General features: G+C 40.4%; 1 protein-coding gene across 3 annotated transcripts in view; it reads left to right on the forward strand.

The window, feature by feature from the left end:
• dnah9 (dynein, axonemal, heavy chain 9) overlaps positions 1-23021 on the forward strand; it is a 149130-nt gene that overhangs the window by 96429 nt on the left and 29680 nt on the right. For 2 of the 3 annotated variants that reach the window (XM_020611726.1, XM_020611727.1), the window contains exons 63-70: positions 2068-2272; positions 9556-9720; positions 11298-11438; positions 13832-14002; positions 14168-14290; positions 17722-17915; positions 19046-19194; positions 21564-21691. In XM_020611726.1, the coding sequence (XP_020467382.1) occupies positions 2068-2272; positions 9556-9720; positions 11298-11438; positions 13832-14002; positions 14168-14290; positions 17722-17915; positions 19046-19194; positions 21564-21691 (1276 nt within the window). The remainder of the gene's footprint in view (positions 1-2067; positions 2273-9555; positions 9721-11297; positions 11439-13831; positions 14003-14167; positions 14291-17721; positions 17916-19045; positions 19195-21563; positions 21692-23021) is intronic. The other variant, XM_020611728.1, reaches the window with a different exon arrangement.

Consider the following 23021-nt stretch of genomic DNA (forward strand, 5'->3'; position numbering starts at 1 on the left):
CGACTACATTAACATTGGCATTTAAATACAAAAGAGTCACAGAATCATATTTCTGAGCATTTAACAATCAATAAAAGACAGCTACATATGATACAGTATTTAAATTGTAACCTATTTTTTTAATTTGCCAACTTTATTAGAATTCTAAAGTTGTACAATATATGGAAAATACTGTTTTCTTGTACAAACATATTATCATCAAAGTACATTAACAGTGATGTATAACAATAATGACCCCAAACATATACACACGAGTGAGGGATAACATTAGCTTTTTATTTAGTACCTGATGATATTTAATGTTGGGCTTCCATGTGGATTTATAAGAATAATGACACATTTGCATTTCTCTTGAAACAGAAGGCAATTTGCTCTTCTGAGAAATGGTTATAGCCTAGTTTACCAACAAGTTTCAGCTTCTCCCATCAGTTAACCATAGTGCCTGTTGGCGTGTATACTGCAAATGATTCATCTTATTTATAATTTCTTACTGACATGTTTTCCTTGTGCATTGTTGTTAGCTTCCTAGTCCTGTTCAGATGGATGCATGTCGGCAAGTGACTATTGCATTTTAACAGAGCCCTCTGTGGGTAGGGTTAGGGTGATGCTTGTCCTAGTAGGTTTGTTGTCCTTTTCTCCTTGTCTGCAATTTGCCAAATCAATCTCCACCTTAATGTACACCCATGTATCAGACAGTGTCACGACTGAAATAGCTGTCCAGGCTGGGGCTACCTTTTATTGTAATGCACGCTGGCTGACAAAACAAATAATAAAAAAAGGGGGGTTCAACTAGAGTCTCAGTCGACTGACAGGCCTCTTGACTAATTGAATTTCAAGGAGCAGCCCTACAGTTCACACTGCATAAACACTTTATCTTTCAAGAAAAAAACTAATAAAAATATTTTCATTACAAAGTGTAATGTGATAAAAACAATTAATTAAAGAAACAGCACTACATTGGTGTATTTTCCAAGAGCTGCACAAATGGATTCCATCCTGCTGCTCTACATGCTCAATAAAGCACTAAGTGTGGATTAATCTGCCACTGAAAATAGTCTCCAACAAATGAACTATTTGTTCCTGTTTGAGTTATACTTGCTAAACACCACAGTGCCCAACTGTTTCAGGAAATTACTGAGCCTTTTTTGACAATAAATTCCTATATTTGTGAGCAGCTTTTAAAAATGTATGGCTGTAGGAGGAATCAGTGGTTTTGGAGCTGCGAGCCAAAGAGTAGGGAAATCAGACAGCTGAGAGACAAGGTAATGCACTGAAGTAGTCATGGAATTTAGTGACAATAAGCAAAATAGAGAATAACACCAGCCTTATACTTTAAACTATTGGCTGCATCACTGTGTCGTATGGAGCCTGTACTGCCCCTCTGCCTTCCCTTACGGACATCTTCAACACCCGCCTCACCCGGATAGCCATCAGCATTGCTGATGACACCTCCCACCCCGCACACGCCCACTTCAGACTCCTGCCTTCAGGGAGAAGGTATCGGAGTCTTCAGGCCCACTCCACCAGACTTACAGACAGCTTCATCCACCAGGCTGTGAGGATGCTGAACGGTGTCACCACCTGACAATCTCCTGTTACTGTCTGCACTACTGTCACTGACTGTACTCGGTTTTGAGCCACAGCTTATTGGCTGTACTGTTTAGATTTATCCTAATTACGTTAATCCATTTCTTATCCTATTCTATTCTATTTTTATTGTGCTTTATTCTATTTTAGTTCCTAAATGTTATGGCACCCAATACTAGGTGAGAGAGAAACGGTATTTCGATTTTCTGTATGTCCTGCACATATGGTGAATTGACAATAAAGTCCTTGAACCTTGAACCTAAACAATAGTGACATGACATTCTTAGAGAACCGCTGAATTGCCAAGTGTACTAGACATAAAAAGAGGATTGATTTGTCTTGATGAAGAAATTGTTTAAATTGTTGCATTTCTATTAAAGACAAGCTCTTCTAACTAGCGTCTGATTTGGTAATATATTGCCATTTCTGAATTTTGACTTCCCTTTTGATCAAAAGCTTCCATTCGTCATTTTCTCACAGGTACATAAAGATCGGAGACAAGGAGTGTGAGTACAACCCCAGTTTCCGCCTCATCCTGCACACCAAGCTTGCCAGCCCTCATTACCAGCCGGAGCTGCAGGCTCAGTGCACGTTGATCAATTTCACAGTGACCAGAGATGGTCTGGAGGACCAGCTGCTGGCCGCAGTGGTCAGCATGGAGAGACCTGACCTGGAACAGCTGAAGGTGAGGAAGTCGGAGTGTCAGCTGAGGCAGAGAGATGAAAGATGTCTTTTTATCTGGTGGTTCACAGGAATGTAAAAATTAACTTGAGCTGAAATGAAAGCAGTCTCTCTCATACTCTTCAGGTGCTATCAAAAAACAAACCCCTGTTCCGTGTTGGACTATGTTAGCTCCTCTCCTAAATCTCTCCTTTGGAGGTGTAATTAAAAGAAACAGTTGGAGGAGACGGGCCTCCAGAAGCAGGGCGTAGCACTCGCGTTCATCTTTTTCCATGTTTTAACACTACACACTGGCAAGAAAACACCTTTAAACATTGCATCATAAGAGGCTGCTGATCCAGGCTCTTTGATTCCAAAACAATCAGCCAGTGCCTTTCATTAGTGGCAGACTAAGTGGATGTGTGATAACTTCGGGGCTTTGCTTCCCTCACTCAGGGAGACGGGGACCCCGCACAGCTGTATGAGTTTGCGTGAATGTGTCTGACTTTGTCACCTTGGGCTCTATTTTCCTGCCAGCACAATTTCTGTGTCACCTCATTTGTAGTCCTTTGTCACATACATACATCAATATTGTTTTAACACCAACTTGAAAAATCCTGAACTATTCCTTTAAAATCTGCAGCACAGGATTACTTTGGATATTCCAAAGTACCTCCATACAGATGAAGGTATGTGTTCTGTTTATTATTTTAATCCCAAACAATAAAACCTCTGAGCATATAAACACAGGCACAGGAAGAACATGCAAACTCCGCACAGAAAGGCACCGGGTCAGCAACCTTCTTGCTGTGAGGCGACAGTGCTAACCGCTGAACCACCACCCGCCCTTGCCTAAACATACAGTACATACCCAAAATAGTAGTGGACCACGTACTGGGCCTGTAGGGTTTAACAGGCTAAGATACAATGCTTTGTCGTTTAAGGGAGACGTACTTAAAACTCTTACTGAAGTCAAGGATGTGAATACTTCCTCTACTGCTAGTGCTAACTGCTTGTACAACCTAACATGTTTTAGTTATATGTTGCAGTTTTATGGTTTTTTTTATTGTGCTTATAATTCAATTTATTCTTTAGGATCATTTTAGTCCTACAATCGAGCTCAATTGTCACTTGCACGATTCAGACAGAAGCTTGCTAATGTAGCCTTTTGTGTTATTTTCTTTGAGGGTTGTTTTGGCTGATAATAGTTATTTTCTAATACCTTTTAACATGAAACTGTAATATTTTCTGAGACGTTATCATACCATGATTGGCTGGAAATCTGTTGCATTGCTTTACAGCACAGAGTGATTCATTGTAAAGCAGAAGTAAGGCTTGCACAGAAAATGACATTTGTTGGAGCACATGAAGAAAATGTAATATTATTGTGGAGTTATTTGTCTGGTGTTATTACCACGATTTGTTTTGGTTTTATTGGTTAATTGTATGAAAATGCTGATGTTTTAAGTGCCAATATTTTGTGGTATTGGCAGTCAGCGTAGGAAATCTTATTTTCTTTGTCTATTTCTTCTGTCTTCAGCCATGATTCATTTAAACAGAAACACTCTACCTTTTATATAAGGCTTAACCAGCAAAGAAAGATTCTTAAATAGAAAATCCATAAGGTTTTATGAACTGGTTAGCTGGAGTTTCCAGCGTCGTAAATCAGTTGATGATAGACAGCATCAAAAGAAAATGTATTCATATATGAATAAAACGGTTTGTACTGTAACATCTATGAAGAATCACCCATAAAGTAATCCATTAATCCTAAACACAAAAAAAAAAGTATTATCATAAATCATATTCTGAAGCACTAACAATTTAGCATTGTGCCACTGTCACCCTGGGTACTGTTCCTGTGAAACTCCTCCATTTATCATCAAGCTCCAGGAGTTGTGTAATTGTGTCTTGATGCTATCCTCAAGGGAGTTTCATCTTTTTTATCACTTTGGCAGACTAATTTGTGTTCACAAATCCACATCCAGCTCTCTGAAATCAAAGGAGAAGCAGATGAGATGCTTTAAGGTGTATTTCTCTTTCTAATGTAAATGACTCACTGAATTGTGTGGAAATTTGACTCAGGGAGGCTGAAGCTGCTGATCAACAGCAACGTCGCCAGCTGTAGCTTTAAGCCACCACCGCTGGTCCTACTTAGTGGCCGGCTTGGTACGCTGTGTACAGTGCAGCAGCTTCCTGGCAGCTGTATGACAGAGTTTAGTAGATTTACTGTATGGCAGTAATGAGCAGCAAATAGTTAACGATATTTAACAGCATGGTCCACAGTGTGAGTGTAAATGTAATTAACTCAAAGTTGACTTGATCAAAGCTCCAGCGCCAAGTGATGTCTGCTCTTTTTATGTTGGCTGTTTGAAATGCATTGACCAGTGGCACTACCTCCAATTAGAAAACACACTGACACTTCCACTATTCTTCAAATGCAACTTTTTGTTAGTTGAAATGAGAACTCCCTCTCGTTTCAGAATGCGTTTGGATGGCGATGGTGATAACGCAGGAACTCTGTTAACGGGTCAGACAGATGTAATCTAACACAATCCTGTTTGCATACTGATGGCTTTCTGGAAGCCTCTTTGAACACACTGGGCCTTTGTAGGTAGCACTTTATTCAGACCTGTAGTCTTTCATCCATGGACAAATCATTTGTAATAATTGGTGAGAGATGGAGAAAAAAAAGCCAAAATGCCAGAGTTATTTTAAGCCTTATGTCTTCTCAGCAAAAATCACTGGAGAAGAAGTGAAATGTGATTTAATGAAGCTTGTTTAATTAGCATTTCACGAGATTGGAGAGTGAGAGAAAAAAAACACGATTTGGAACTCATTTATTATTTTAATTAACTCTGAAAGTTGAAGGTGGGTGGAGGAGGGGGACCCGCTGTGTACACTCCAAGCACCCTCCTATCAAACACAGCCTGTAGAATAAAGTGCTGAATGGCCTTTTGTTGTCAGTAAACAACCCAGACTGATAACAATCACCAGACTGATAGTGGAGTGCAAATTGGCTGTACCTGTTTATATCTGCAGCACAGGATTACTTTGGATATTCCAAAGTACCTCCATACAGATGAAGGTATGTGTTCTGTTTATTATTTTAATCCCAAACAATAAAACCTCTGAGCATATAAACACAGGCACAGGAAGAACATGCAAACTCCGCACAGAAAGGCACCGGGTCAGCAACCTTCTTGCTGTGAGGCGACAGTGCTAACCGCTGAACCACCACCCGCCCTTGCCTAAACATACAGTACATACCCAAAATAGTAGTGGACCACGTACTGGGCCTGTAGGGTTTAACAGGCTAAGATACAATGCTTTGTCGTTTAAGGGAGACGTACTTAAAACTCTTACTGAAGTCAAGGATGTGAATACTTCCTCTACTGCTAGTGCTAACTGCTTGTACAACCTAACATGTTTTAGTTATATGTTGCAGTTTTATGGTTTTTTTTATTGTGCTTATAATTCAATTTATTCTTTAGGATCATTTTAGTCCTACAATCGAGCTCAATTGTCACTTGCACGATTCAGACAGAAGCTTGCTAATGTAGCCTTTTGTGTTATTTTCTTTGAGGGTTGTTTTGGCTGATAATAGTTATTTTCTAATACCTTTTAACATGAAACTGTAATATTTTCTGAGACGTTATCATACCATGATTGGCTGGAAATCTGTTGCATTGCTTTACAGCACAGAGTGATTCATTGTAAAGCAGAAGTAAGGCTTGCACAGAAAATGACATTTGTTGGAGCACATGAAGAAAATGTAATATTATTGTGGAGTTATTTGTCTGGTGTTATTACCACGATTTGTTTTGGTTTTATTGGTTAATTGTATGAAAATGCTGATGTTTTAAGTGCCAATATTTTGTGGTATTGGCAGTCAGCGTAGGAAATCTTATTTTCTTTGTCTATTTCTTCTGTCTTCAGCCATGATTCATTTAAACAGAAACACTCTACCTTTTATATAAGGCTTAACCAGCAAAGAAAGATTCTTAAATAGAAAATCCATAAGGTTTTATGAACTGGTTAGCTGGAGTTTCCAGCGTCGTAAATCAGTTGATGATAGACAGCATCAAAAGAAAATGTATTCATATATGAATAAAACGGTTTGTACTGTAACATCTATGAAGAATCACCCATAAAGTAATCCATTAATCCTAAACACAAAAAAAAAAGTATTATCATAAATCATATTCTGAAGCACTAACAATTTAGCATTGTGCCACTGTCACCCTGGGTACTGTTCCTGTGAAACTCCTCCATTTATCATCAAGCTCCAGGAGTTGTGTAATTGTGTCTTGATGCTATCCTCAAGGGAGTTTCATCTTTTTTATCACTTTGGCAGACTAATTTGTGTTCACAAATCCACATCCAGCTCTCTGAAATCAAAGGAGAAGCAGATGAGATGCTTTAAGGTGTATTTCTCTTTCTAATGTAAATGACTCACTGAATTGTGTGGAAATTTGACTCAGGGAGGCTGAAGCTGCTGATCAACAGCAACGTCGCCAGCTGTAGCTTTAAGCCACCACCGCTGGTCCTACTTAGTGGCCGGCTTGGTACGCTGTGTACAGTGCAGCAGCTTCCTGGCAGCTGTATGACAGAGTTTAGTAGATTTACTGTATGGCAGTAATGAGCAGCAAATAGTTAACGATATTTAACAGCATGGTCCACAGTGTGAGTGTAAATGTAATTAACTCAAAGTTGACTTGATCAAAGCTCCAGCGCCAAGTGATGTCTGCTCTTTTTATGTTGGCTGTTTGAAATGCATTGACCAGTGGCACTACCTCCAATTAGAAAACACACTGACACTTCCACTATTCTTCAAATGCAACTTTTTGTTAGTTGAAATGAGAACTCCCTCTCGTTTCAGAATGCGTTTGGATGGCGATGGTGATAACGCAGGAACTCTGTTAACGGGTCAGACAGATGTAATCTAACACAATCCTGTTTGCATACTGATGGCTTTCTGGAAGCCTCTTTGAACACACTGGGCCTTTGTAGGTAGCACTTTATTCAGACCTGTAGTCTTTCATCCATGGACAAATCATTTGTAATAATTGGTGAGAGATGGAGAAAAAAAAGCCAAAATGCCAGAGTTATTTTAAGCCTTATGTCTTCTCAGCAAAAATCACTGGAGAAGAAGTGAAATGTGATTTAATGAAGCTTGTTTAATTAGCATTTCACGAGATTGGAGAGTGAGAGAAAAAAAACACGATTTGGAACTCATTTATTATTTTAATTAACTCTGAAAGTTGAAGGTGGGTGGAGGAGGGGGACCCGCTGTGTACACTCCAAGCACCCTCCTATCAAACACAGCCTGTAGAATAAAGTGCTGAATGGCCTTTTGTTGTCAGTAAACAACCCAGACTGATAACAATCACCAGACTGATAGTGGAGTGCAAATTGGCTGTACCTGTTTATATTCTTTGAATGACTCGACGCCATTATACCGTTAATGAGGTTAGCGTTGCTGCTGAGCCATAAGATGACTACCGGGTGAAATAGCTCTCATTTACCCGGGCCCGAGACGGGGCTAAGGAGCTTAAAATGTCAAGTTTCCTTTTTGGAGAGTGCACAGGGGGATCAGTCTACATCCTTTTACCACAATAACTACCTCGTCTGGTCCTCCCTCTGTGTAAATGTGCAACTTTGCCCCTGTTTGCTCTGACACAGTTGTTACCCAGGCCTTTGTCGTTAATGAGAGCTAAAATGTTTCACTTCCCAAATTACCTTAACAGGGCTGCTCTGTGGCACTCAGTAATCATTTGCCTGAAAAATGATAGATGTAATATCTCATTTTAATCCCAATTAGGGGGTTCTGCTGACTGGTTAATTGTTTGTTTTTCCTAAGCAAGGGTAATTACAAGTACAATGTGCCTGAGGAAAGCAAATCATTTAAAACTGACTCATTACTGGATCCAGTTGGGAATGTCTTAGTGTGGGTAGCTTTCCCCCTCAAGTGCACTGAGTCTGTGTAAGTAGAAGGTCACAGCTGACTCACACAGGCAAATGTCCCCAGTTAAATGTCCACCACTCAAACCGATTCTGTCCTTTTTTGCTGTGCTCTAAGTACACACATGTCAGGTCATTCCTTAAAATGCCACAAATCACATTATTTTCTCCCCTGTGCAGACCCTTTCTGCTGTAATGTATAGTGGGTAATAATGTCAAATTCAGGGCATGTAAGATTTAACAAGGCAGAGGCTCATTTAGTTTTAACAATGATGTAAAATACCTCTCATCACCACTATAGGAAATACTGTCATAAACAGAGCAATTAAACAGTGTGATCTCTTAAACAGTCTCCTCCCACACCGTGATCTGAGCTAACTATGTCTTCTGTCATGGGAACATTATGCCACGGTGAGGAGGAACTGCTCCACCCCCAGCAATCTTCCAGCTCCCCGGGTGATTACACGGGGCAGAAACAGCAATGCCAGAAGCTTATTACCACCGTCTGTCAGGGATCATGCCACTCAAAAACCCTCAGCTATTATCAGTCACTGACAACACTGGAGTAGGCAAAATTCATAACAGTCCACCCTTCCTGTAATTACAACAATTCAAAGTTTGCAGAGGCCTCTATTAAGAGAAACTTCAATAAAGCAAAGTCATTATCTAGCAGAAACAAGGTGCTGCAAGAGACCATAATGAAGGACAAAGCGGGATGAAGCAATAAAGAGAAGCAACTATGCCCTGTTGACTTTGTTCTCCCAGCACCCCTCATACAGCAGGCTTTGAAAAAGCAAACGTCTCTCTTAGACACTTGTTTTTGCAGCTAGAACTTAGACAGAAAAAAACATTTAGAGTTCAAGCTTTATTAGAAGACGGTGCACTAATCCATATGGTGAGGTGTGAGTAAAGCTCATTATTACTGAACTGTGTGTGCATATTTTGCTTGATGCCTGTAGAGGTTCATAATTTAATCCATAGTGTTGTGTAACAATGGATGTTTGTGCAGTTCTAAATCAAAGCTCTTTCCTGTCTTGCTCAAATCGACAGTCTCATCGTACTGAGGGTTAGGTCACTCAGCAGAGGTTTGATGTTTCCGACCAGACGGAAGCTGGCTAATCCAGCCCAGAGTGCTCCTTTCAAGGCTCTGAAGCAGAGCATATTGATTAGTTCTGCCTTTGAGGTGCCCTTCAGTATTCAGGTCGTCACATTGACCTACACCTTGAACATGTCCCACTGCCTCAGATCATGATGATAAGGCCAGAAAAGAAGCTGATATGGCTACAGAGATGTGCTCCGACATGTGGAATCACATGAGTTTTTATGTACTTCTGTGTTTCTTAGTCGGACTTGACGAAGCAGCAGAATGGTTTCAAGATCACTCTGAAGACACTGGAGGACAACCTGCTGTCTCGTTTGTCCTCAGCTTCTGGAAACTTCCTGGGTGACACAGAGCTGGTGGAAAACCTGGAGACAACCAAACGCACTGCCGCTGAGATTGAAGTGAAGGTCCAGTTCTTTTTACTTTGCTATCTTACAATAATGACTTATGAGATTGCTCATCACTTCTGTGCTCCTGTCGCTTTGCAATTTTCAGTGTGGCCGTTGATCACATAAAGGATATCACTAACATATTTACATGGTACCTATAGTGGGACAACAATATAAGTACCAGGGAAGTTACTGCCATTTAAGGGGGTAACAACTTTGTGTTAAAGAGGGACTTAACAGTAATTATGCTGTAAATGTTTATTACTGGGTTCCTATAGAGCAGTTTCCCAGGTACCCAGAGGGTGTGTGGGTTGTATAATAATGCAGTACCTTGTTGAGATCTTTTCCACTCTAATTTGGAGTATAGTTAGAAGATTAGAAAATACAGCTGCCCATTATTGCCATCTTTTTCACTATAACATGCAATGTAGTAAAAGGGTATGTGGCTTGTACAATAAAGCAGTTCCTTGTTCACACATTTTTCATTGAATACAAAGTAAATATGCAGAACTGTAATGTGTAATATGAGTTTTTCCGATGTTATACATATGTAAAGAATATCGTCTGTCACTACAATAAATATTAAACAGAAAACAAAACGTATACACCTCAGTGCTAAAAGAAAGTCACAATGTAAACAGTATGTAAGAAACTGCATTTTCTAGTTCGCAAAACATCCATGAACAAAGTCTGAATCCTCAAAATAAGCCTGACTTTTTGCTAGATGGAAAAGTTTGGAAGTTTTCTGATTCTGCATTTTAGAGCTTTTTTTGTTGTTCAGTAACATAAACTTGAGCCTCTTGGATAATTCTCACCCCCTCACAGTACATCAGTACCCAGACTCTACACACCAAATATTTGAAAGATACAAAGATTTGCTCCTTTTCTTAAAGCTATTGTAGAAGGACATATGGGCTAAGTGTGTTGATACGCTGAATGAACCTTAAAATCATTTAATTACACAAGTACTTACATTGTACTGCATTTCACAATTCCTCCTAAAAGCAATTTACTTTTTATTGCCCATGCAACTTCCCTTGCTTCAGCCTATGGGTATGCAACAAGGATTTCTTTGGTAACGTGTATATAAACACACTGTTTATGCTGTAATGTGTGTTTATTCTCTTGCTTTCTTACTCTCTTGCTTTGTTTCTCTTTATTTATTTATTATTTGGTCAGCAAATCATATCATGTCAGCTTAGTGCATAATCGCTGCCAGAGGAGACTTATTGACATTTCTGATGCTTCACAGCACTTCTAAGAAAGTAGTGAATGATGATGTGAGAGTGTGCTCCTGGCAGCCCGGAGATGAGCACTGCCTTTGCAGATGTTCATTCTTAAGTATAATTGCACAGGCATTTGCTGGCAAAAAAAAGTCTCATAATTGTCATGTTCCATGTCGTATGAGAACCTTTTTGCTGGAACCGTGAAATTAGAATAGATCTGCTCTTTCCTGGAGGGTGTATTATTAAATGGTGCACATGTCATCATTAGCTGATTTATGAACCCTGAGCGTAAGCTCATCTGTGTGGACGTATGTTTGTGTCTTGTGTGTGAATATGATTCCATTTGTGTTTTCACTAACCTTACTGTAGGTAAAAGAAGCCAAGGTGACAGAGGCCAAAATCAATGAGGCCCGTGAGCACTACCGACCGGCAGCAGCACGAGCTTCCTTATTGTACTTCATAATGAACGACCTCAATAAAATCCACCCCATGTACCAGTTCTCTCTCAAGGTAGCTTGTCTATTGTCCCACCATGTTTCCTCCCCACCTCACAGGCTCCCAGTGAGACCCCTCTTTGCACCACTTCTCTGGTCCTCCCCTCCTCCTCCCATTTGCTCACCATGTTTTATGTTCTTTGTCCTGCTTTTATTGTGTTTGTGGCTCCCTAATGTGGTTATATAGCGCGTAATGTCTTTCATATTGTCAGCCAGCGAGTGCTGAGAGGAGGCAGCCTGAGATATGGTTTGCAATCAGTCCCGACTCTGCAGGTAGCTGCCCCGGCCCAAGTTATTTCCCAACATAATCAAATGAAAACACATTCAGAGTTTATATACCTTTGACCTTGTGAATGAAATGAAAGATTTCATAATATGTGTTGTTCACATCAGGTTAGAGCAAAGAGTGAATCTGTGTAATTGACAAAAATGGCACCAGAGCACCCAGAGAAGACTATAACAAAAAAGATTCTATTTGCTTAGTGATATTTCAGTTCACTCTAATAACACTTTTTCAAAAAATACAGTTAGACTAGAACTTTCACCTTTGATTAGTAGTTTGTGTAATTCATACCTGCACTGTTTGGCATGCTCAAGAAATTCATTTGTACTGCAACGACAGTCACAAGTTGAAATGGTTAAAGCATAAAGCAAAAATGTTTAACTTTTTAAAATTTTTTACTAATTGTCAACATGTCCTGTGAAAACCCAAAGCCAGCAATGTGTTAATCTCTCTCTCAATACTCTGACTTCTTTACACTGCCTGTGCCACTCAGCCCCAAGCCCATTGGTTCCTGTTGAAGATGCAAATCTTTAAAGCTGCACTAATCAGTATTCTTCATTTTAAATGACTATGTGTAATGCGAAAGAGCTCAGCAACAAACCCACAGCCTGAATCTGGGATTCACTTCAGCTCTGTGGAGCATTTTAGAATGTGTCAGCTCACTGTTGTGGTTTTATTGTCCACAATTTACTGTTTTGGTTCAGTCTCATACCTCTTATCAACCTTCTTTCTTTGGCAAAAACTGCTTTGATATACCCACTGTACTCGACCTGCACAGCACAAAAACAGCAGACTGACAAAGTCAGCAACTGGCTGGTGAATAAAATGTAGCAGCTAGCAGCTCACTATTTGGTGGAGCCCACCAAAGGATGAGTAAGATGATGAGTGTTTACTGCTGGTTATGCTGAAGTGACCAAAAATAAATCTAACTGCTTTAAAAGCAGGTGACAAATGTATATTGTCATTGTTGGAAAAGGCTTAGTACATTTCTAAAACTGATGCTCTCTGTAGATTTGTCAAACTGAAGGAAATAACACATTAGTTGGGAACTATTTTCTATGCTATGAAATAATACACATTTGGAACTTAGACCAAGGTGGTACAGGGTGTGTTTTTATGGTAATGATGGAACATGTCACTCAACTGCTTCTTAAACTGGTGCACAAAAATGTGAGTAGTTACTGAGGAGTGAGTGAGGAACACATCATAAATGACTAGATAATTAATGATGAGTAGTTCCTGAACTCTGAATCAAGTACTACGCAGCAGATGATGATGAATTACTAGAGAACGGACTGGGAGACCAAAACTCATGAGACAGTTGGCAGTCATTAGTTCATATGTGTCTGTGAATCAGACTAATGACCACCTTCTTCATAAGTTGTTCCTAATTAACTCTGAGCAGGTGATGATATATTTTTTGTCATTCCTTCAATTACGATTAAATGAATTTGGTTTTTTTTTTAGGTTTAATGAGTCCTGATTTATTTTTGGACTATTCATGCTAGATTCCAAGACATTGTAATGTAATGTAATATTCATTATTTGTTAGTTCATGAGTCATCCCTTACTCCTACTCACATTTTTGTGTCACCCAGTGCAACAGTGCAACTCATTGCTGGGTTTTTAAGAGATTTTGGACATCAGTGGAGCTCTGTGGCACAGAGCAATAAGGTCAGGTATTGGATACACACATAATTCTTGCAGTTTCATTGTTGGTTTTGGTCATTCCTGATATTTATTACCATTAGAAATATATAGATATAGTGGAAGGTTGGCTGTATTATTCCACTCTATGCTATCTACTTTCTCAAAATTATGACTACAACATGTCCATAAATACTTGCCTGAACCCAAAATGCATTTCGACAAATTACAGTTAAGGGCATTCCATAAAAAGAAAACTAAACTGCATCATGTCCATCGTGATAGCTAGATGAAATCCAATTTATAATTGAAGCCATATATCAACACAATCCAGTTATTAACTACTATTTGATTATTGGCTTATTTTGTTGAAAGCGACTCTTTATCCAACAATATTGGAACTTTTCTACTAACCCAGCACTTTGATGACAGATCCTGAATCAGTGTTGAGTGTTGTAACTGCTCCTGTGCGTCCCCAGGCGTTCAGTGTGGTCTTCCAGAAAGCAGTTTTGAAGGCTGAGCCGGACGAGACTCTGAAGCAGCATGTGTCCAACCTAATTGACAGCATCACCTCCTCAGTATTCCAGTACACCACCAGAGGCCTGTTTGAATGTGACAAGCTCACGTACACCGCTCAGCTCGCTTTCCAGGTAGGAATGCAAGCTGATTTCATCCTCTGCAGGATTTCTTTTTGAGAACAAGCTTACCACTGAGTCAGCTGCTCCGGAGACCAGCAGCCCTGTTTGGATCTAATCAAGTATAAAGGAAATGTGGTTTGTGCTGAAAAATGTCTTTCCTCTTTGTTGTGTCCCCAGACATTACTGATGAATAAAGAAATAAACCCTGCAGAGCTGGACTTCCTTCTAAGATACCCTGTCCAACCAGGTGTAACATCACCAGTGGATTTCCTATCGAGCCGCTCCTGGGGAGGGATCAAAGTAGGGCAAGAGGCAGAGATGGCTCTATTTTGTCCCTACTGAAATGTATTGATAATGAAAGTGCAAAGAGTCATAAACATAAAATTTCTTTTTAGTGAGAGGTCAGACCAGAAATAGGTGATGCTGAGACTTTGGTGATGTCGTAACTACAACTGAAAGAAAACAGAAATTTGTCAATAACTTTGATAAATTATTGTTTTTAATCACTAGTCAAGGAAATGCTAAACAGCAGAACTGACATAGAACATGTTAGCTTGACTAGCCACAATAGCACACCGGTCGCAGTGGCTCCTGGAGAAAATATTTAGTTGGGGGCTCAGATGATGCCAGTGAACATCTTGGGGTGGCACACTAAGAAGGCAGCATAGAGGAATTTCAAGCTACACAAATTAATAGAAAGGTAAAGATACAATATTATAGTGTAAAATAAATTACTGTTTAATTCCCTGGTTGATCTCTTGTGTATATCAGATTGTACATAATCAGCGATAAATCAAGTTTATGGTGTGTGGTTAAATTTATGTCCTCCCTTGGAGGATTGCTGTTTCCTGTTCCTGCGGTAATTGAATTCACTTCCTGTTTGCTGTGCGTGCACCATGATGTACTTGCTATCAGATTGTTGACAAATTAAGCTCACTAATTTCTAGGTTTATCTGAATATCAGCTAATTTTTACACCTGCACTACTTAAGCACCTGTGTGTAATAAATGTCAGATGCTAGCAGCATTGGAGGCGAGGCTCACTGACTTGGAAGTGCAGCTCCGCACCATGGAAAACCACCCAGCTAGCCAGGCCCATGTAGCCTGTTCGGTGCCTCCTAGACATAGATCAGCCCAAGCTAGCCACTTCCTGAGCATCCGGAATCTCAGCCAGGTGGCTGGGTGACAGTTCGCAAAAGTCTTGGCTCAAAACAAATGCCCACAGTGCATCACCTGCCTGTTCAGTGACACACCCGCTGAGAAGGCAACTCTGGTAATTGGTGACTCCATAGTCAGAAATGCAAAGCTAGAGACACCAGCGGCCAAAGTGAAATGTATTCCTGGGGCCAGAGCGGGCGACATCGCAGACTCTTCTGTCTGACTATTTTCTAATAACTTTTGAATTGACATTAATGGATTATACACTATGTGGGAAAAATTTCCAGTACAGTAGATGTCTATCTGACAATGCTGTTACCAAATTTAAGAAAATAATTTTATCATTATTTACTTCAGTGCCATGTGCCAATACAATGGACGGCAGCCACCTTAGCTTTACTCCCACACAAGTCGATAACCTTGTTGATCATGCTGCAGCCTCCCTGCATATGAAACTTGATGCTATTGCCCCTCTGAAAAAAGAAGGCAATGAAATGGAGGAGGCCCCATGGTACAGCTCGCAGCTCCGCTCCCTAAACTCTGACAGAACTGAAGTTATTGTACTTTTGCCTGAAAATCTAAGAAACATGCTATCCAACCATATAGTTTCTCTAGATGACATGGCCCTGGCCTCCAGTACTGCTGTAAGGAACCTTGGAGTCATTTTTGACCAGGATATGTCCTTTAAATCGCACGTAAACCAAGTCTCTAGAACGGCCTTCTTTCACCTGCGGGGGCCCCATGATGCTCTGAGTTTCTCTCCTTCCCTCCTCTCTTCTTTCTAACTCCATGCATCTCTATGCCAGCATTACATGTCATTACTGTCTCCTCTCCCCCATAGTGTGTCCTCTCTCTCTCCCTGTACCTTTCTGCAGGTTGCCCTGGCTCTGGAGCTCTACGTTTCTGATGAGCAGCCACCGGCCACATCAAACTGGCCAGTGTTTGGTTGTTTGTTGTGTCTTGTTGCTTTTCTTTTCTTTTCTCACCTCAGAAGACCGCCCACCTTCTTTTCTCTCTCCTCTATCCACTCACCCCAACCGGTCGAGGCAGAAGGCCACCCACCAAGAGCCGGGGTCTGTCGGAGGTTTCTTCCGTTAAAGGGAGTTTTTCCTCCCCGCTGTCACCAAGTGCTGCTCAAGGGGGATTTGTTGGGTTTTCCCTCTGTAATAATAGTGATAACAGTAAGGTCTAGACCTTGCTTTGTAAAGTGTACTTAGATGACTTTTGTTGTGATTTGGTGCTATACAAATAAAATTGAACTGAAAAATGTATAAAAATAATTTCCTTTCTTGAGAGTGCTCCCTTAAAAAAATCAGCTCTGATGTGTTAGTTAAATTTATGTTAAATTTTTAAGGGATTCCAGGATTTAAGGGCTTGTCATTCAGGGATAGGGTTGGGGGGCAGTAATTTTAGGATGGTGGACATGCCCCCTATCCCCTACCTGGCGTATTCAGCTTTTTCCTTTAATTTGTCACCCGTCTGTATATGACTGAAATCCATAATGTCAGAATCAGATCATCATAACAAACTCTGCATACCTGTAGTTCCTCCTCAAGAGCAGACATCTGACAGTGGAGCTCCATGGATGTCAAGCAGCAGAAGTTCCTTCTCTTGTCAGATCAGTTTAGCAGCAAACTAAACCCTAGCGGCAGCTGTGCTCATGAATTTTTCAGTCTGTATCACCTACAATATTAACTCAACCTGAACCCCTCTGAGGGTTTGGAGATGGCCTTTCTCCAACTGCACTCAACCTACTATGGATGTTTAAGGCCCTGCTAATCAAATTCTGTCACTTGATTTTCTTATCACAGTTGAAAATATAATCAGCTGCAAAGCTTTAAAGGAGGATGAGATCCTCTGACTGCTTTTGAGTCTTGATTATATTAGCAGAGCAGGAATCCCTTGAGACCCTGTGTGTTCTCCACTCACCGGGAATGAGCAGACGGTTGCCAAGCACGTGTGGTAATTGAACAAACTGAGCCAAAGTGAAAGAATGTGTGCTGAGCCACTTCCTGTCACTTTGCCTTACCAGCTCATGATGGATTCACATGATTCATATTTTTTCTGTGACATCATGTACTCCATGTGTCTAAGGTGGAAAGGTTTCAGGACCCTCCTCATAGTATGTACAGTACTGAGAACAGCATACCCACTGTATATGTGTGTGTATACTTGACAGTGTGTACACCTGCTTGAAGCTGCACTAACGTGACACTGCTGTTCTCCACAGATAAGATAAGGTGTTTGTGAGCTGGGGCATCACAATGAAATGGCACTGGTTCTGCGATGAATGTATATTCAGTCCTCCCCCACCCTCCATCCTATTATGAAAGGGATTGTGTTTATCTACCATTGCTGAATTTGAAGAATTATTTATGTAGGCATGAGGAAAGATAAGCGCTCCTGTTTGTTTTGAGTTTCTTTTTTTGTTTTTTTTCCCCTCCAACTTTTACAAAGTTAGTATTTTTGCTGCATATTGTGATACCTATCAAAAACTTGGCTGTGCCTCACTGATCAGTTAAAAAATTATGTAGTTTTTCCTTTACGAGTGACTTTTCTTTTCTCTTCCACCAGTCCCTGTGCTCCATGGAAGCATTCAGAAACCTGGACCGAGACATTGAAGGGTCAGCCAAACGCTGGAAGAAGTTTGTGGAATCCGAATGTCCAGAAAAAGAGAAATTTCCCCAGGAGTGGAAGAACAAAACGTCTCTTCAGAGACTGTGCATGATGAGGGCCCTGAGGTCTGATCGCATGACGTACGCTGTCAGGTGAGAGGTGGAATCACACCTTGGCCTTTGCTCTGTGATGTGTGAAGTATCTTACTGACCTTTGCTATTTGGTGAAAGAGTAAAGGTTAAACAGCCTAACCTTTGGCTTATACTCTGAGCTGACAGGGCACCTGTGCTCACTGCTCCAATCTGTTCTCATAGTTATCCGCAATTACACCGGTTTGTATTAGCAGTACAATCGATGAGCCTCGCTATTAAATGAGACTATAGAAATAGCCCTTGTGCTCTGTCTAGTATTGTCATCACATCACGGTTTGGGAAACTCTTGATGAAATGTAACCCACTGTAGAGCTGCAACAATTAATTAACAAATTAGTCCAGAAAATAAATTTTTTTATAATCGAATAATCATTTCAGTCTTTTTTTTTTTTTAGCAAAAATAGCAAACTTTGTCTCCCTATCATTGTAAATGTGAGGATGGCTCTGATCTTTTATAAACAAAACATTATAGTACAGTACAGTTAGTATGACTTCCAGAAGTAGTCTACAAATGCCTTCAGCTGTCTGTCACGTAACCCTTGTCTTTCACATCATAGTATTAGTATACAGATACAGATCACATGGTACCAGGTGGGTATGGTGTCTTGATGACAAAACTCGAAAGGCCCCCTTCAGAATAGTGTGACATATAGTATGCTTTGAATAGGCTGAAATAATGAAATTATTCTAGGGTGTACCAGCAGAAATATTGAATTGTTTGTGGTTTTCTTTTGATAATGTTGTGATCAATAACAGTATGTGCTTCATTAGCCCTTTAGAAATTAAGTATTAAGTCAGTATTAATCTTGAATAATCCATCAAAATAGAATTTATGTGAATTGTATCTATAATCTGCCAGTAAGGATTTAATGTGTATTGTCTATTAAAGACTGAAGGTCAGAACAAAAAGCAAACCATAATGTTTGAAAAGCCCAAGGAGGTTGATAAAAGCCACTGACAACAGAGCCATGACTGGAGCAGGTTTTTTTTATTTTTTATAAGCAGCTGTCTTATCTAATGTACGGTTGTACTAATGTACTACAGAAGAATCCTACTCTTCAAGTTATTCAGCTTGTCATTCCAAGATAACAAAAAAAGTTGAGGAGAGCTGAGTCCTGTTCTCTCTGCAGAGACTTTGTAGAGGAGAAACTGGGAAGCAAGTATGTGATTGGCAGATCACTGGACTTCGCTGTTTCCTTTGAAGAGTCGGGTCCAGCTACGCCCATGTTCTTCATCCTCTCTCCTGGAGTTGATCCTTTGAAGGATGTGGAGAAACATGGTAATAGTCTTGCTTGTTTTATCTTTAATAACCCATAAAAGTCAGCCTCAGAGTGTGTCCTGGACTTTTATGAGAGCATACTGCATACTGTATATGGCCAATTTGTGTGTGATTTCTTTATGTCATGAGGACACTGGATTTTCACCGAACTGCCTATTGAAGTTAAGTGCAGGCATAACTGCATGGATGCTTTCCACTTTGATTCCTACTGCACAGGATTCAGAATAACCGTCCAGCACTTGTGCTTTGTGTCTCTGGTGTGATACCAGCCATCATTGCCAGTGCACAATAGGCTCTAGGTAGATTGAAAGGATTATACTAAAGGTCACAAATATATGAGAGGACACCACTGGTGTATTAGAGGCAGCAGAAAGTAAATGTCATTGGTTTTAGAGTTACTTTGCATTCCTGTATGAATAATACAGACAGCAGCAGGACATGATGTTTTGATTTTTGTCCAAAAATATGCCAAAAGTCAAAACATTTGTACAGTCACAACCTGATCCTTTCAATCTGCTGCCAAAACATTCAGTTTGTGAGTATTATATTTCAGCTCTATGAAATATTCAGATTGCTGGGATTATGTCAGGGCAGCACGGTGGCACAGTGGTTTGCTGTTGCCTCACAGCAAAACGGTTCCGGGTTCGAGCCCCGGCCAACCTGGGGCCTTTTTTTGTGGAGTTTGCATGTTCTCCCCGTGCTTGCGTGGGTTCTCTCCGGGTGCTCCGGCTTCCTCCCACTGTCCAAAGACATGCATCTTAGGTTGACTGGTGTCTCTAAATTGCCCGTGTGCGTGGTTGTTAGCCTGCATGTTAGCCCTGCGATGGACTGGCGACCTGTCCAGGGTGTATCCCACCTCTCGCCTGCAGCCGGCTGGGATTGGCTCCGTGACCCCGTTTGGGACTAAGCGGTATAGAAAATGGATGGATGGATGGGATCATGTCAATTTACTGGAACAAAGAGATTGGTGTTTTGCCTGTATTTCTGTATTTGAGCAATTCATTTTCTGGTTAATGTACTGTTTATATATGATTTGATTTGGTGTCTGTTTATGCCTGAAAGCCCCACTTAAACAAAGGAAGCCATACCATAGATTCATTTCAACTAGACAGTCAATTGCAGCTTTTTATCCAGAACACACAATAGTTATTTGGGGGTATTTTAGATGCGTCATCTTAACAAAGTCTTGGATCCTGCACAGCCAAATGTGCTTAAATCAGCCTAGAGCTGTCATAAACAGACCTTCTACTCTATGTGAAATTCACTATCCTCTTCTAATTGGATAAGAGGGAGCACTTCTACTGGAACTGCCTGTAAGGGATGTGATTATTGATTATCAACACTGTCACTTTGAGCATAGTCAGTTGCGTCAAAGCTAAGAGTAACCAATCACTGCAGCTGCAAAGAGAGCACAATGATGATGAGTAGCAGCAGTATGACCCAGAAAGGGGTGCTTTTCCATTATAGCTGAGATTATTGGGTTTCTCTTTGGTATAAGGCTTCAATTAGATTTTCATTAGATAGATGATGTGATTTTGTATGCTCTGCAGGGGACTAATGTTCCTGAGACAAACCCTCGCTATCTGCCTGGTTTCAGGTTGGAACTTTAATGAGACAGACAGAAGTAATTGTATTGTTTGAGTGAAATCTCAGTGGCAGGTGGGCAAGTAAGGCTCAGTTATTAATCATTAGCTGACTGTGAAGTTAAACGCATACTGTGACTTTTGGGGAAATTTGCTTTGTTTAATGTCATACTGAGAATTAGATGAGAAGCTTATTATCACTGTCATCTCAGTACATTTGTACTATGATGCATACCAGTACAAACACATGTAAGCAACCGAGTCACCACTCATGTCATCCTAATACTATGGTGTTGTTTCTGTTTTCATTTCAATAGTAAGCTTGGTAGTTGCTGCTTTGTAGGCCCATGGGATCAATAGCTTCTCAGTAAAATCATAATGATTGATTCTGTGGCTTCCATGATGCATCTAAACTAGAGGTAATGTAAGGCACTTTGTGCTAGTATTGCTAACTTGGCCAAAAAAGCTGTTGATGCAGTCAGGGACACATGATTAGGAAAGCTTCTGAATTCTGTGTTACATATTGTTCTGTAGGTGCATTGAGCACTTTATCTGTCAAACATGTAGACTAGATTAACATTTATAACATTTAGACTTGTTGTGCTAAGCTAAGCTTAACATATCTCAGGGCTAGCTCTGATTTAAATCCACAAGCAAAATAATAAATAAGACCCCCACCCCCAATTTTCCAAAATATTATACTACTCTTTGATGCCTGACTTCAGCAGTGTGTCAGGAGTTTTTATTTTATTTTATTTTAAATGTTACTTCTCTGTTGTCTTTCAGGAAAGAAGCTGGGCTACACATTTGACAACAAGAATTTCCACAATGTTTCTCTGGGTCAGGGTCAGGAGATTGTAGCTGAGCAAGCCCTTGATTTGGCAGCTAAGAACGGCCATTGGGTCATTTTACAGGTACTGTATAACTGTACACATCCTGTACATACTGTACAGACGGGTAAACTTATCTCACTGCAATATTAAAGATAATGCATAGGAAATACTGTGGCTAACCACAAACATTCTCCATTCACATTGTACCCACACACCACCTCATTTGTTTACAATGTTTTGAAAATCATATTGGGTAGATCCAGTTATCGTTTGGGGTACAAAATATACTAAGTGACACTTGAATATGATCGTTTGAACATTCTGGTTCTCAGTGAAATGCCCCATGTAGTAAACCCCATCCACAATTGTACAAAAACAGAATGTTTGCAATAAAAGGTGACATATGCTTTAAACACAAAACAACACAAGCAAACAATCATGGTTCATTCATGTCAAGGATTTTCTATTTAGGAATGCTTTTTGATTTGTCTGCATGAATAAATGAAGCTAAATTTAAGTGGAAATTTTCTTACTGAAAGGGCCATCATATTATACTGAGCATCATCTACAGCCAGTCTGTTCTCTTCTTATTTGGAGGGCAAAGCCGATGTTTGCATTTTAAGTGAAAACCTTGGAAGAATTCTAATGTATCGAGCGATATGAACTACACACCAAACACTGTAGGACATGCTTTTCTTTTAATTAGCGCAGCTGGTAGAATTTTATTAAAACAAAGGAAATTGGGATGCCATCATTCTTTGCTCTGAACCAAGTACAGCACAGACAAGCAGTTGTTTAATTACCTTTGCATAAGAATCCTGATCAATAGACTTAAAAAGGCCTCGTCCCCCTTGCAACAAACTTCCCACTTGTTATTGTATATCATTAGCCGCCCCTTTGTCTGCCCAATGTAAATCAGGTATCAGATTCTCATCGCTCTCCTGTTTCTACCAACTGTATCTTCTGATATATCGCTCCGTCTTCTCTGTTCTGTTCCCCTTCCCACCCTCTCATTCTGCCACGTAAACTTCATATTTTAGTGTTAGCATTTTTTCATACTGCATCTACCCTCTTACCAGTTAATCCTCATGTCCTCCCAACTTTCCCACTGACCTACTACCTCCCCATGTCCTCCTCACCTTGTCATTTATCCTCCTACCTATTCACCTACTGTACCTGGCCCTTTCCGCAGTCACAGTCCACCTTCAGTTTCCCACTTCCCATCAGCAGAGGGCCACATTAACGGCAGGCTCCCCCTCACCAATGAGTAATTATACAGCACAGCAGCAGCTTCTGCTCTGATGGGCCCAGGAGACTGAGATGCAGAAACTTTGAAAGCAGCCCAGTGGGACAGAGGAGAGGGGAGATGGAGAGGCAATCATTCGAGCAGATTAGAGCTGAACATCTTACA

The sequence above is a fragment of the Monopterus albus genome, unplaced genomic scaffold (assembly GCF_001952655.1).
Source record: "Monopterus albus unplaced genomic scaffold, M_albus_1.0 scaffold117.1, whole genome shotgun sequence".
Lineage (NCBI taxonomy): Eukaryota > Metazoa > Chordata > Actinopteri > Synbranchiformes > Synbranchidae > Monopterus > Monopterus albus.